Genomic DNA, 15,791 nt, shown 5'->3' on the forward strand with positions numbered 1-15,791 from the left:
TTTGCAAATATTTCCTGCCAACCTGTGGTTTGTCTTCTTCATTCTCTTAACAGCGTGTTTCACAGAGCAAACATTTTTAATTTTGAGGAAATCTAAGTTATTTATTTTTTTAAGATTGTACTTTTTGGTGTCATGTCAAAAATTTCTTCACAAAACCCTAGGTCATGAAAATTTTCTGACATTTTCTTCTAAAAGATTTATAGTTTTCCATTTTACACTTAGCTGTATGATCCATTTTGAGACTTTCCTCAAATTTTTGTATAAGTTGTGAAATTTAGGTCAAGGTTTAATTATTTGCCTGTGAATATCTTATTGTCCGCACACCGTTTGTTGCTAAGACTATCTTTCCTCCATTGAATTGCTTTTGCACCTTTGTCAAAAAATCAGTTGCCCCCACTTGTGTGGGTCTGGCTTATACTCTGACTCAGTGGCATAGAAATGTTAATGATATTCTTTTATTATCCTTTTTATGTTGTAGAATCTGTAGTGTGGCTTTCTTTTTCTTTCCTCTTTCTCTCTTTTTCCTTTGATAATTCTAGTTAGGATTATATCAGTTTTATAAATTGTTTTAAGAAAATGAACTTTGTCATTTGTTGATTATCTCTGTTGTTTGTTTTCTGTTTCATCAATTTGACTCTTATTATTTCCTTCTTTAAGCTTACTTTGAGTTTAGCTTGTTCTTTTTCTATCTTCTTTTGTTCAAAGCCTAGATCATCATTTTTCAACCTTTCTTCTTCAGTAATACAAGTATTCAAAATGACAGATTTCGAGGCCAGCGCCATGGCATAGCGGTTAGGTGTGCACGCTCTGCTGCTGGAAGCCTGGCTTCGGATCCCGGGCGCGCACCGATGCACCGCTTGTCAAGCCATGCTGTGGCAGCGTCCCATATAAAGTAGAGGAAGATGGGCACAGATGTTAGCCCAGGGCCACTCTCCCTCAGCAAAAAGAGGAGGATTGGCATGGATGTTAGCTCAGCGCTGATCTTCCTCACACACACAAAAATAAATAAAATAAAATAAAATGACAAATTACTTTCTATGTACTATTTTAGCTACATCCTATGTATCTCTAGATGTATGTATTTTCATTATATTTTCTTTAAAAATACTTTCTAATAGCCATGGTAATTTCTTCTTTGACCTATGGGTTATTTTAGACTTTAGTGCTTAAATTCCAAATATCTGGGAGTTTTCAGAGACATCTTTTTGCAATTGATTTTCTAAATCGATCCGTTTTGGTCAGAGAATAAATTCTGTGTAATTTCAGTTCTTTTAAGTGTATTAAGACTTTTTTTGGCCAAACAGATTGTGTGTGTGTGTGAATATTTCATCTACACGGTAGGGTCTGGCTGGAGTCTCAGCTGCAGGTTTGGGTACAGGCTGCAGGTGTCTGGAGAGCACTGTGCACTTGCTGCACAGAAGTAGGTGGCTGAGTCTCCAGGCTGGGAAGCCGTGATGGTCAATGAGAAGTGTTTGGAACTTTTACTGAAGAAAACTGTGAATCTTCCATCTTTCTGTTCCTTCCCAACTGACCGTATGGCTATCAGGAACGCAGGGCCTTCACCAGGGTATTGCCGGTACCATGGGAAATAGTCAAATGCACTGTTCTCATAAGTGCAGTTCAGAATTGAAATCTCTCCTTCCTGGACTGTCAAAGACTGAGGGCTCTGTTTCACCTGCTGCTGGTCACTTTTTTCCTTCTGTTGGCCACTCACCCCTGCTTAAAAAGATAAAAAGTCATTAAGCCCCTACATTTATATTTCCTGCTTAAAGTTTCTACCTGCATGAGTTTGTCCGTACCCCAATTTTCTCATCCCCCCAAGTTAACGACATATCCTGGGGTTTCTCCTCCACAACTCACAGCCCAGTTGAAGCCATAGAATTAAACCTGATGCTCCCAGGATCTTGTCCATTCCTCCTGGCACCGAAGCTCAGTGACAACTCAGATGTCTTCTGGTCTTCTCAGCCAGCTGGAACTCTGACTGTAAGTTCACACCTGCTTTAAGTCTTTCAACAGTCCCCACCCTTTCACAAGTCCTTTCAGTTAAAGCTCTTTCTTTCAAAGGAAGCACTTCCCCATTTTGCCCTGACTTAGAATTGCTGAAAATTCTTTCATTGGGAATCAGAAATCCTCTCTTTATACATGGATAAGGATCAGTTTAGAATTTCTCTTCCCCAAGGCCCTTTTCCTTTTCCTCACACCTAGCATGTTAAAAATCATACACTAGGACATCTTCACATGTCAATAGAGATTACATTATTTTATGATGGGGAAAGAGGGACTCGCATGAAGCCATAAGATGAGCGTGTATAGGGGCATTTCTTTTTTTATTACAAATACTAATTAAAGTCTATTAAGATCACACAAAGGGCATAATATCCCATCACAAACTAGGGTCTGGGATCAGAACACAGAGAATATATGTTCCCTCTGCTCTAAGGAAACTTTAATTTTATTACAGTTTTTCAGATGTGTTTATATTTTACATAACCCTAAGAAATAATAGAAGACAATTAAACTTCAATTTCGTTATATTCCTTCTAAAACACAAATCAGCTAAGTTAAATATTTCTAGGAATATACTTAGGGAAAATATATTGGGAAGTACTGGAATTATCTGTTCTGGAGGAGCTTCGATCTCCAAATGGATAAGAGAGGATGGAAAAAAATCTGCAAACTTCAGAAGATAGGACCATCCAGTAATGCAGCATTCTTGGTAGCTCTCATGCTGTGCTTAAACAAATATTTAATATATTTTTCACACTTTGTCTTCATCGGTGAAATATGAAAATAGGAAGAATTAATGTGGCTTTTGATGTTAACACAGCAGGACATAGACACAGAGATTGAAGATAAATCCCAAAGTCCGCCCTAAAAATAGGAGCGATCTGCATTATAAATAACAGAAGGTAAAATAAATAAAATCACATTTTTTTCCTGAGGCACAGAGAGAATTTTGTTGTATCTGCACTTGATGTCATCTTAAATCCAGTCAAAGGAAAACACCATCCCAGACAATGGTAAGAGTCCCCATTCCTCAATCTACAATCTAATCCTACTCTAGTCCAGTACTCTGAGGGGATTTTTTTATTGTTTGTTGAATTTTTGCTGTGTTTTCTTTTTCATTTATTCATTTATTAGTGCATATCTTCAGTATATATTTACCAAGTGCCTATTGTGTGCCTGCTAAATGCGGAATACTTGGGTCTCGTTCATGAAAGAGACAGTCCTAATCTTCAGTCAACTGAGTCCCAATACTCAAGTACAGCCAGATAAAACCTACCAAAGAGAACTGTGTATCTATATGATGTGACAAAGAAAAGAGTAATGAACTCTGCTTCTGGGCCCAGTCAGAGACAGGTTCTGGTGGAGGAGATGCTTGAACTGGGACTTACACCATCAGTAGATTTCCCAGTAAAAAGAATGTGATAAGAGAATTCTGAGCATAGATTAACTCAGTGAAGTTGGAGGTTGGGCTGTATGTGGGTGAAAACATTATAAATTTATATTAAAAAAGCAAACGTGCCGCTGACCTTGAAGGACAGCACATATTATTCAAAGTGTTGATTTCCAAAGTCATATTTTTCAAACTATTAGACTAGAATAAACACAGATACTATTTAGGTAGAAGGATAGATAGACACATAGATGCACACCTACATACACAGATGATTGATAGATATAATTTGAAGCAAAGTTGAAGATAATCACTAGATATTTGAAGGATAATTTCTGGCTACTTGATGCACATGTGTATGTGGGACACATGTTAATCTTCTCTGAAGTAGCATTGCCCCTTTGTGGTCACATAGAGAACTTACACTGAACAATTTTCTACAGCTTCTTAACAGTTCATGTTCAGCAACCCCTGCAACAATCAGAGCACTGAAATAAGTGGCTGAGTTTTCTTTGTGAGCCAATGATTTCTTCAGAAGAAAGGAGATTTTGCCCTTGTTGAAACCGCCTATGAAACCTTTGCTGTTCTTTGCTAAAGTGTGTCTCCGGCAGATCTGGATGCCTTGGTTGGGACGCTGGGCATACCAAGAGAGAATGCGGCTCCTGAAATATTCATGGTAGCACCTCACCTGCCCCAAAGTCTCTTCAAAGGCAGAAATTCACCCTCAGGCTGAGTCACTGCATGAGGTTGTCCTTCCTCCAAAATGTCAACATCAGATCAAGGAGAGCCCTCACACCGAAGAGAATATGTCCTTAAATGGATTCTAAATTAAACAGTTGCTCTACAGTTTTGCTAACACTTGACGTAGTCAACTTTTCATTTTTAGCCAACATAATGAAAATGTAGTGATCTCTTCTCAGTATTAACTTGTGTTTCCTTGATGACTAATGGTGTAGAAAAAAGGTTGGAAAACTTTTTTCCATAAAGGGTTGAATAGTAAATATTTTGGGCTTTGCAGGCCATTCAGTCTCTGTTACAACTATTCAACTCTGCCATGGTAGCATGAAAGAAGCCATTGATAATAAAAGATCATTTCTGAGTTTCATTGTAATTAAAACTTAATTTACAAAAATAGGTGGCTGGCAGGATTTGGTTTGTGGACCATATTTTGTTAACATCTGATGTACAGCATATTTTTATATATGTATTGATCATTCACCTATCTTTTATAAAGACTTTGCTCAAATATTTTGTCCATTTGTAAACTGGATAACTTATCTTTTATTGTGATTTTTCTTAATGACATATTCTTAATGCAATGAAGAATCTTGTTGCTATGTGGAAACAGTCACCCTAAAAGTAATCCATAAGTGATTTGAAAAAGCTGATTTTGGACCCAGTGACTTAGTAGATGTACAGAACAGCAAACATGAGAACTCTGACTGGTATGAGCTGCAAAGGGAAATTCATTTTTCCATAATCATAAATGTGAATGATTTTATAAGTTCCGATATCATGTCAAATACTACTGCTGCTGATGAGTTTCAAACAGGAACAGACATCATTGATGTTTGATTCGTTGTGAATATAGGAGAAAAATAGTAAAAAAATGTTGCCCAAGTCCAAATATCCCACAAGACTATATGCACTGACAGCTGTCGAAAGATGAGACCACTATCCAATATAGGAAATAAAGAGACAAAGCTGAATTTATTGTTTACAATAGTAAGGGAGAGTTGTGCAAGTCAGACACAATCTTGCTGAGCACAACATGGCTAATTTATACTGGGTTTGGGGGAAGCATGGAATTCAGGGATTGGCAAACCTTCAGAGGTGTAATGTGTTGACATCATCTTTAGAGGATGGTCACTATTGTGAAGCTGTTGGGATTGGTCGGCACTTGGGGGCATGTTTATTAGAGTGAGTCCATCCCTGTTTGGCTGACTTTCAGAAACCAGGAGCTGACATTTGTTGGCTTGCAAAAGTGTGTTCACTAAGATGAGTTCTTGGTCAACTGAACGGGTATAAAACTCGGTCTCGGGCTACTTGCTACCATGAGTATGCAACAATCTGTCTTTTCCTAAGTCTGAGGGAACAGTTTTATTTTCATTGCTCTCTGTAGTTCCCTTTTCCACACACACACTCTTTTGTTCCTAATTCAGCCAAAGTTGCAGAAGAGACTTTCAAAGACTGTTCAGATTTTCCCACAGTTGTTGATTTTGCATGACAAAGAGTTTTGACCTGTGGAGATATGATTTTTGGTTTGCGTGAATTTAGTTGGTTTTTGTCTTTGGATTACTTGTTAAATCTATTGTCTAGACAGTGACTGCACAGAAAGAGTAAAACCCCTGCAGAACCATGCAATAAAGTCAACTAGAACTATTCTAAAAAGGGACCGTAAGATACTTTGTAACCATGACCCAAGATTTCCCAGAACAAATTAAGAAAACAAGTCCAAATGATTTTCTGAGTCTATCTTAGATAAATAGATTGTTTCTATCTATCTATCTATCTATCTATCTATCTATCTATCTATCTACCTATCTATCTATCATCTATCTATCTATCTACTTTTGCTTAAATTGGTTCTACTCATCTGCAATAGTAATGTAGGGTCAACATGAATTTTTAGCAATGTCAAAAGATTTCTCCTGATTGCCCTCTAAAAAATACAAGATTTTTCTTGTAAACATAACCCTTTGGGTTAAGGAATTTTCACTGGTTTGTTGTGCCTTCAGGACTTTGTGTTTTATTTACTATGTCAGCTAATGTGAGGAAAGAATTTTCAATGACCACCTCAAGTTGTCTAATTATTATGAATGGTGTCACTACCCTAAGGAGTCTTTCTTGATAAAAGTTTGCATCCCTTTAGACTCTATATAAGGAGATTTTGTCTGTATAGAATGTTTGGCAGTCATGCCCCTGGAATGGCCTAATAGACCTATGGAACAATTAGCCTTGATTCTGGGTTGGCAATGAAGAGACTGACTCCCCTATAGGGTATAGAACCTAGGAGCTGTAGGTACACTATCTCTGGGTATCATTTTGACAAAGAATCACTGTAGTATGTTATATTTTTTCTAATGTAAGGAATTTTTTTCACTTATGCTTTGCCTACAAAGAGTATCATATTGGTAGTGTTAGTGTGACATGCCTTTGTATCATTCTCCAAACTGGCAGTAATAACACTATCTTTGGAGGATTGAGTGAATTAAGTTGATTATTCTCTGTGGTAAAGACTATACTTACGTAACTTGTTATTAACAATAAAAATAACATGATTGGGGACCAGCTCGGTGGCACAGCAGTCAAGTGCGCGCGCTCTGCTTAGGCAGCCCCGGGGTTCGCAGGTTTGGATCCCGGGCGCACACCGACGCACTGCTTGTCAAGCCATGCTGTGGCAGCGTCCCATGTAAAGTAGAGGAAGACAGGCACAGATGTTAGCCCAGGGCCAATCTTCCTCAGCAAAAAGGGGAGGATTGGCAACAGATGTCAGCTCAGGGCTGATCTTCCTCACAAAAAATAAAAAAAATTTAAAAAAATATGATAGGCTAAAGTCAGAGTTTATAACCTTAAATTAGTAAAGAAAAGATATGACTAAACAAGAGTATGCAAAGGGAAATGACACCTGAAGAAGTCTCACGTTCCAATGGTGTTGGGAAGAAGCTGTCTACTCTATGTTCTGAAGTTCTTGAGTTAGTAGTCAACTTCTGAGAACCATTTGCTTATGGAGGTTCCTTAGAGAACCTCAGCTGAAGATGCCCAATGGGTCTAACTTTCTAGTAGTGTTAAAATCCATTCCATTTTTCCAGAGATTTTGGAATAAAGAGAGAAATATCTTTGAGAAAGGCTAAAAGCATTGCATAATTCCAATTTAGAAGTAACTGGTCCCCTTAATTATGTCCCTGTATCACTAGATTTAAGTTAGAAAGCATCAAAGTAAGAATCCAAAATCAAATGTGGTTTTTTTTTTTTGTTTTTTTTTTTGCCGTTATGAGTGCCATGGCTTTTCAATAGGGAATGCTTCAACCCATATATAAAATAAACCTACTATTACTAGCAATATACACAATCCATAGAAGGAAGTAATTTTATAAAATACATTTGGACAGAGTCACTGATTTTGGTTGTCAGATATGCAAGAACACCAAAAGTGAAGACTCCTATAATTAGGAGTCAGTGGAAACAAGACTCTGAAGAAGTGACCAGATTACTTACCTGTGGAATGGTCATGCTTTTTTTTAGCTCAAGAGACATTTCTGGACCAACAATTGTTCTGTAAAATCTGGTTTATAATCCAGGATTTATCTATTATATTATTAATCTTTCAGAAGAATTTTGAACACCTCATCTATAAAATTAGGTGATCAGAGCAGGTGATTTCTAAACTATTAATTCTACAATTTTTGACTTGGTAGCCACAGTGACCAAAAGGGAAAATGAAATATAATCTGTTAACTCCATGTCTGAACCATGACCTACTGAGAAGACGTCATTCTTCTTCAGGAGGTGTTGATGTCACCACAGTTCTGGGTTTGAAATTATAGTCAACTTCAAAAAATGTAACTGTTTAAATAGACTGCATACTTTAATGTACACCCAGATACTTTCTTCTTGAGAGTGCCCAACTCTTGTTGATAACTGTACATATTCAGTTATTACTAGGACAATAAATGCTTTACCATGCTAAATAAAACCAAATAATTTAAACCTATAAATAAATATATGGATGATAGACAGCAAGGTAGATAGATAGATCAAAACGAACCCTCCCAAATCAGTCGCTATTTCATCATTTAATTTTTTCCATAGAATTAGCACCCTCCAACACACTATGTTTATCTATTTGTGTTGTATATTGTTTGTCTCCCCTAGTACAGGTTATTAGAATATAAAATCATCACAGGCACATATTTTTGTCTTTTTGGTCACTGATCTATTCCCAGTACTAGAATTAGTGACTGGAAAATTGTAGTCTCTTAATATATATTTGTAAAATTGCATTAAATAGAGTTAAAGGTGGAGGAGTGACCCTCTAGAATGTGGCTTTCTCTTAAATTATATTAGAAGCTGCTTTTGACAGAAAAGCTTTTCAATTGGTAGAAAATAAGCCACTCTTCATTTCAAGTTCTCATTATATTTGAAGGATAATCACCATCTAACTTTTTCTAATATCCTGTCCTAGTCTTCTTTCCCAATAGAAACCTATTCATAGAAATATCTTTGTTCCTAGAATAAGTCATAAACTATGTATGTTGGCAAGTGAAGAGGAAAGGAGAGAAGTGGAGAAAGAGTGAAGATAGCCTGGCTCACTTTGATTCAATTAGCTACTTGAGGTTACTAACATGTTTACAATTAGCTAGCACCTTACACCTGTCAGAATGGCTATAATTAACAAGACAAGAAATAACAAATGTTGGAGAGATTGTGGAGAAAAGAGAACTCTCATACACCACTGGTGGGAATTCAAACTGGTGCAGCCACTATGGAAAACAGTATGGAGATTTCTCAGAAAATTAAAAATAGAAATACCATATGATCTAGCTATCCCACTACTGGGTATTTATCCAAAGAACACGAAATCAACAATTCAAAGAGATTTATGCATCCCTATATTCATCACGGCATTATTTGCAATAGCCAAGACATGGAAGCAACCCAAGTGCCCATCAATGGACGAAGGAATAAAGAAGATGTGGTAAATATATACAATGGAATACTACTCAACCATAAAAAAGACAAATTGTCCCATTTGCGACAACAGGGAAGGACCTTGAGGATATTATGCTGAGCTAAATAAGCCTGACAGAGAAAGACAAACACCATATGATTTCACTCATATGTGGAAGACAAAAAACACATGGACGAGGAGAATAGATTAGTGGTTACCAGAGGGGAAGGGAGTAGGGGGAGGGTGAAAGAGGTAAAGGGGCACACATGTATGATGACGGATAAAAAATAGACTATTGGTGTTGAACCTGATGTAGTCTATACAGAAACTGATATATAATAATATATAATAATGTACACCTGAAATTTACACTGTGTTATAAGCTAATATGACCTCAATAATATATTTTAAAAAAATAAAATAAAATTAGAGATTTTCTACTATTGAAGTTAGCCATCAGAAACTCAGCCCTGCCTGAAAATGAAAAAGTTTGAGGATGAAGGAGCTGTGAGCTCCTACCTTAGCTGACAGAGGGCAGCTGGTTCACAATCCTGCTCAGTCCTAGATCGATGGGTCGGAATGAGGAAGATTAACCTGACTGCTAAGTGGAACAAACTAACTCGGTGGTACTCCAAAGGCCTTCAAATAAGAAGTTCCATAACAAGGACAGAAGGGGCGGTCAGTTGCCCCGTGGAAAGCACTTATATTGGGTATACAGAGCCTCACTCTATGCAGCCCAGGACCCTCTTATGTTAGCAGAGCTTCTCTAAGATTCTCAGGCTCTTCATGCACTTCCTCATTCAAGCACAGCTTCTCTTCATCCCTGCTCCATTCCAACCTAAAGGCACCATCAGCCAGAGCCGTCAGGGATCCTCTCATTTCTTTTCTTCTACTATGCTCTAGTCCTCATGAATATTTGAGACCCTGACATCAAGTCATAAGTCATGTTAGGGGTCTATGGATCCCAATGCTAACATTCACTTTACTCCAGAGGTTTTTGATAAGATTTGAAGTATGAAAAGCAAATTTTAAATTACAAAATCTGTACGGATTTGTGACATTTGTGTACTCTCTCTCTTCCTTCACACACATCAGTACCACAGATGGCCTTTATCTTCTAATGTCATTAGGATTACATGACCATTTCTGCTGATATTTCATCTAAAAGAGAATAAAATAATCCATAGCATCTGGATGGTGACTATGATTCTGAAAAGCTGGTAAATGAGAGAAGGGATATCTGGGATCACAGAGTAGGAGATCTGAAGGAAAGCTCAGGGAGGCAACACTGGGTGAGCAGAGAAACCTGGAGATAATGAGTGAAAAATGTCCTGTATCACCCAGAGCGCAGCAATGTTTGAGTATGAAAAATGGACAGTGCTGGGGGAGGATGTGTGTAGCAGTGGCTAGAAGAAGGTGAGGGTTGGTTGAATATGCAAAAAAAATAAAATTAAATTAAAAGACAAGTGTGAACATTGAGGAATTTGACTTGAATAATAGCCAAAGCCATCAAATCTGCAGAATTGTTTCAAAGAATAAAGTTACAGTGGGTGGGTTAGGCATTGTTGGTACCCTGCTCAGACTCTCTCAGGAACATCATATGTGCTTATCCTCCAACTTCTATGTTCATTGCTGCTGGCAGTTTAGATTAATACCTGACTTTTGTGGGTATACTAAAGACCAGCTCCCTTGTCTCTAAGTGGAACAAACTGTAGTAGAATTTATGCTCTAGAGCTCCTCACAAAATCAGGCTGATGGAATGTGAGGAACAGCATCTGAAATCTGACCCTTGTTTGGCCTTTTCCCCTCCCAATTCAGGTACACAAATCCTCATCTCAAGGTCTGCCTCTGGGGAACAGGACCTAAGGCAGTGGGTATTTAAATAGTTTGTTCATTATTTTCATTGGTTAAAAATAGCAGTACTTCTCATAATTATGATAACTTCAAGAGACTTGGTATACCTATAGTGTCAGACGTTGTAAAAATCAACAGTAATGATGTTTTCTGTTAAGGAGAGACTTAGAAAAGATGAGCCTTACTCTTCATTTATTTTGGATAATACCTCTAAGCACAACTAGTGTTTTATTTATGAAAAGATGTGGCATTCCTGTTTTTCATCGTTAATACTCTCAGAATACATGGTTGTTTTATGATAGTAATGCATGATGTGTCTGATTAATTTTACTTGTGGCAGAGTTAGGCTAAGGACAAAATAACAGCTTTCGTTCTCAATGGAGAAAGTGTTTCTCGAAGAAAAGCTGAACTTTTATTTTCTGTTAGCAATGCAAATAATCCATAATCAATCTATAAATCAAAATTGGGGTGAGTTTATTATGAGCCAAATTTGAGGACCATATAGCCTGGAGCCTTCCCTCCCCAAGGAAGGAAGGACACCAAAGAAGCGGGGTGTACAGGGTGGTTATATACCATCAAAGAGCATGTATCCCATATGATTGCAATGTCCCTTTTACAATAGTCACGAGATTGACCTGTCAGATTGCCCTGTGTTTGATGGACACAACAGGTAGAGGGTCTGTTGTTTCGAGTTGGGTGGTCACAGGATGACTGCAGCAATCAAATGCTAGCCTAGGGAGAAATGCTTATCCTTAAGGAAATGCCAATGTGGGGGAATTTGCATCCTTATCTTAAGGGCATTTGTTCTTGTCTTTGGGACATGTTAATTGCTTAAAGTAGATATACAATACATGTTCAAAAGCCACATGCCCTTTTGGAAAAACAAAGTCAGGCTGAATTAGTTTTACACCAAATGGCTTCTTCATATGCTCAAATATATCCTATTTCTTGTCATTTATTTATCACTGTCTAGGTCTATTCTCTATGCTAGCAACATGAATAGGAGGCTGTGAATTCCAGAATGGCAGTGTGAGTAGATCCATGGGAAATTCCCCCAGTGAAGTAATCATAACTGGTAAAAATTATTTTTAAAAAATTAAAATCTCTGGACATTGTCCTAAAGGCGTACAGCAAATAAAAGGGTATACAGAGAAATATTTATTCAGGAAAATCTACTAAATCTCCATAAGAACAGAAAATCTGTGTCATTAGAGCCGTGACTTAGTCCCCACTCTCCAGCTCAGCGTGATGGAAGTTCTACTTTGGGTGGGTGCAGCTAAGAACACAGGGCTCCTCCTTCGCCCAGCTCCCAGCATGAGCTACCGTATCTCCCTGAGAGGGGCTAACTCATTTCTCATCTCCCCTAGCTGTATTTTGCAGAAGCTCTATTGCAAGCAAAAGGAACTGAGAGGTCTAGAGCTACTTTTCCTCTCCTAGCCCCCAGTCATGGGACAGAAGCACTACCCCACACATGACAGATGGAGAATACTGGGCCTCTATTGCCCTCAGCCCAGCTCACACATAGAGTGGTGGTTCCATACTGGAAAAGCAATCCAAGAAGACCAGAGGCTATTGTGCCCCCAGTACACTGCCCACAAAGCTGGGATGTCACTCTAAGACAAGTAGGCCACTGTCCCTTCTCACAGCTCCTGGACAGTGGCACAGAAGTTGTGGCAAGGGAAAGAAGCAGCTTTAAGAAGAGAGAGCGCGTGTGCAAATCAAAACTACAATGAGATATCACCTCACGCCCGTCAGAATGGCTATAATTAACAAGACAGGAAACAACATGTGTTGGAGAGGATGTGGAGAGAAGGGAACTCTCATACACTGCTGGTGGGAGTGCAAACTGGTGCAGCCGCTATGGAAAACAGTATGGAGATTCCTCAAAAAATCAACGATAGAACTACCATATGATCCAGCTATTCCACTGTTGGGTATTTATCCAAAGAACTTGAAAACACCAATTTGCAAAGGTACATGCACCCCTGTGTTCATTGCAGCCTTATTCACGATAGCCAAGACTTGGAAGCAACCTAAGTGCCCATCAAGGGACGAATGGATTTTTGACATTTCTTTACTGAGTATATACTGTGTGCTGAATATTGTGTTAGAAGGTTAGATATAAACCAAAGAGAACACAATAGCTCTTCTCTGGAGCACTGATCTCAATAGGAAGTGAAGGGAAGATAAAGTTTTAATCACTATGATAGGTGCCACGATGAAAATAAATACCTCGCACAGTTTTTAGAAGAGAGGGTGAGGGTATAGCCCCAGAAGTCATGAGATCCTTAAAATATAAAAAATCCACTTGAGCTAGAAATTTAACAATCAGTAGGTATAATTATAAACACCACAACAGATCAAGGACTTATCACCTCAGTGAAGTTTCTAGTGGTTCAGTGGTCCAGAGAATATTGAGATATTCCCTCCAAGGTGAAAGACATGTGGTTGACCTCACACCACCTACCACAGAAAAAGAAGCACAGCACTTGGTAGGCTTTTTTGGATTTGAGAGGCAACATATAACAGAGTATATGCTGCTTTGCCCTATTTACAGAGTAAACTGTAAAGCTGCCAGTTTTGAGTGGGGACCAGAGCAAGAGTAAGCTGTACAGAAAGTTCAGGCTTCAGTAAAATCTGCTTTAGTCTAATGATCCAGTATATCCAACATCAATACTTGAAGTTCCCATGGCAAATAGGATGGAAACTTTGGGAAACACCAATAGGAGAATTATAGCATAGCCTTCTAGTATTTGGGTGTAATATATGCCCTTTTCTTCAAATAAATATTCTCTTTTCGAGAAACAGCTTCTGACTTGCAAATTGATCGTAGCTAAGTCTAAATATCTAACTTCGAAGAAAAAGGTGGCCATAAAGCTTGAACTTCAATCATGAGCCAAGTATTGTCTGACCTATTTAACCACAGTGTTGGTTATGCCCAGCAAAAATCTACCAACAAGTGGAAATGATACATAAGAGACTGGGCTCAGGCGGACCTGAAAGGTACAGGTAAGTTGCATGAGTAAGTGCCTCAGATTCCTTTGATGCCAACTTTTCTCATATTGTTTACTCTTCCTTAATCCATGCCTATAGCCTTCTAGGGAGTTCCTTGCAATCAGTGAAGTGAGGAAGAAACAAATCAGGTCTACTTTTCAAACGGATTTGTGTATTATATTGATACCACACAAAACTAGCACTACAGCCCCATTGAAGAAAAATGGTGAAGGAAAATCCCCCCAAAACATCAGGTCGTCCATTTTATCTAGAGTGAGAGACAACTAGAAGTACAGATATACATTGATTCACGGACAGTTGCTAATGATTTTCCTGGATGATAAGAGACATGGAAGGAATAGGATTGGAAGACTAGTGACAAGGAAGTCTAGGGAAGAGCTATCTGAATGGACTCCTAAGAATGGGCACAGACTATCAAGATAACTATGCTCCATGTGAATACTGACCAAGGGAAAGTCACTGCAGTGGAAGCTCTTAATAGTGGACAAAATGATACACTCTGTGGATGTGTAAACATCTTTCGCAACGACCCTAACACTTGCTCAATGATCCCATGAACAAAGTGGCCTAGTTAGCAGGAATGGAATTTATGAATGAGTTCAAAAGGATTGACTTCTCCTTATCAAGTCTGACCCAGCTAATGCTACTTTTGAGTGCCTAATCTGTCAACTACAGAAACTAATAATGAGCCCCTACGTGGTGTCATTCTCCAGAGGGACTGCCCAGACACAGGGTGACAGGTTGATTGCATTAGGTATCTTCCATGATGGAGATGGCTGAAATTTGAACTCACTAGAATAGACTTGTATACTTGCATATGGATTTGTCTTCCTTGCTTTTGCCAGCATCATTTTCATGAACTCACAGAATGCCTAATCTCATCAAGATATTCCCATGATATTTCTTCTGATGAAAGAACTATTTTCATAGCAAAGGATTACAGCAGTAGACACAAGCCCATGGAATTATCTAGTATTACCACTTATCTCATTACCCAAAAGTGGCTGGCCTGTTTAAATGTTGAATGGCTTATTGATATAGTTAGGGCACCAGTTGGAAGACAACTGCATACAAGATGTAGTATATGCTTTATATCAGAGACCATTGTATGGTTTTGTCTCAGTTGTATCCAGAATGCATGGGTCCGGGCATCAAGGAAGTGGCCTTGGGAGCGGATCCTCTCACTCTTATTACCAGTAACTCACTAGCAGGATTTTTGCTTCTAGTCTTTTCAACTTTGAGCTGTGTGGTCTTTTCAGTGGAATTTGGAGGTCTCATTCTCTAAAGGGAGGAATGCTTCCACCAAGGAACACAGCAATGGTTTCACTGAGTTTGAAGATGAGACTGCCATGTGGTCATTTTTGGCTACATATGTCACTGAACCAACGAATAGAAAAAGGAACTACTCTACTGACTGCAGTGATTGATATCAATTACCAAAGAGGAATTGGCTTGCTGCTACATAACAGCTATAAAAAGGACTATGTTGGGAACCCAGGGGATTTTCTGGGAGAACCTCTTGGCACTTCCATGCCCAAAAGTAAAGGTTAATGGAAAATTGCAGCAACATATAAAAAGGCAAGATTATTGAGCACTCAGACCCTTTGAGAATGAAGATTTGAGTCACTCCGCAAGAGAAATATCCCAATCCAGGTTATGGTTGACGGCAGGAGAAATATAAAATGTGTGATAAAAGAAAAGTTGTCTATGTCAATTACAGCCTCACGAACAAGCTGGAATCAAGGAATGTGGTAGCTTTTGATACTCTATCTTTGCTCTTTAGATGTGTGTATTCCTTTGTATATGTTGCCATTTTCTTCTCTCTCCTCACCATAATTATTTTATATAAAAATT

At 38.4% G+C, this 15,791-nt stretch overlaps 1 gene segment (V, D, J or C); it reads right to left on the bottom strand.

The window, feature by feature from the left end:
* Positions 1–1,330: 1,330 nt before the first annotated feature.
* LOC131405471 (T cell receptor alpha variable 23/delta variable 6-like) lies at positions 1,331–1,952 on the bottom strand. The segment is given in 2 exon segments: positions 1,331–1,716; positions 1,861–1,952. Coding segments are annotated over 2 exon segments (438 nt in total).
* Positions 1,953–15,791: the final 13,839 nt, after the last annotated feature.

This window comes from Diceros bicornis, chromosome 5 (genome assembly GCF_020826845.1).
Source record: "Diceros bicornis minor isolate mBicDic1 chromosome 5, mDicBic1.mat.cur, whole genome shotgun sequence".
NCBI classification, from domain to species: Eukaryota; Metazoa; Chordata; class Mammalia; order Perissodactyla; family Rhinocerotidae; genus Diceros; species Diceros bicornis.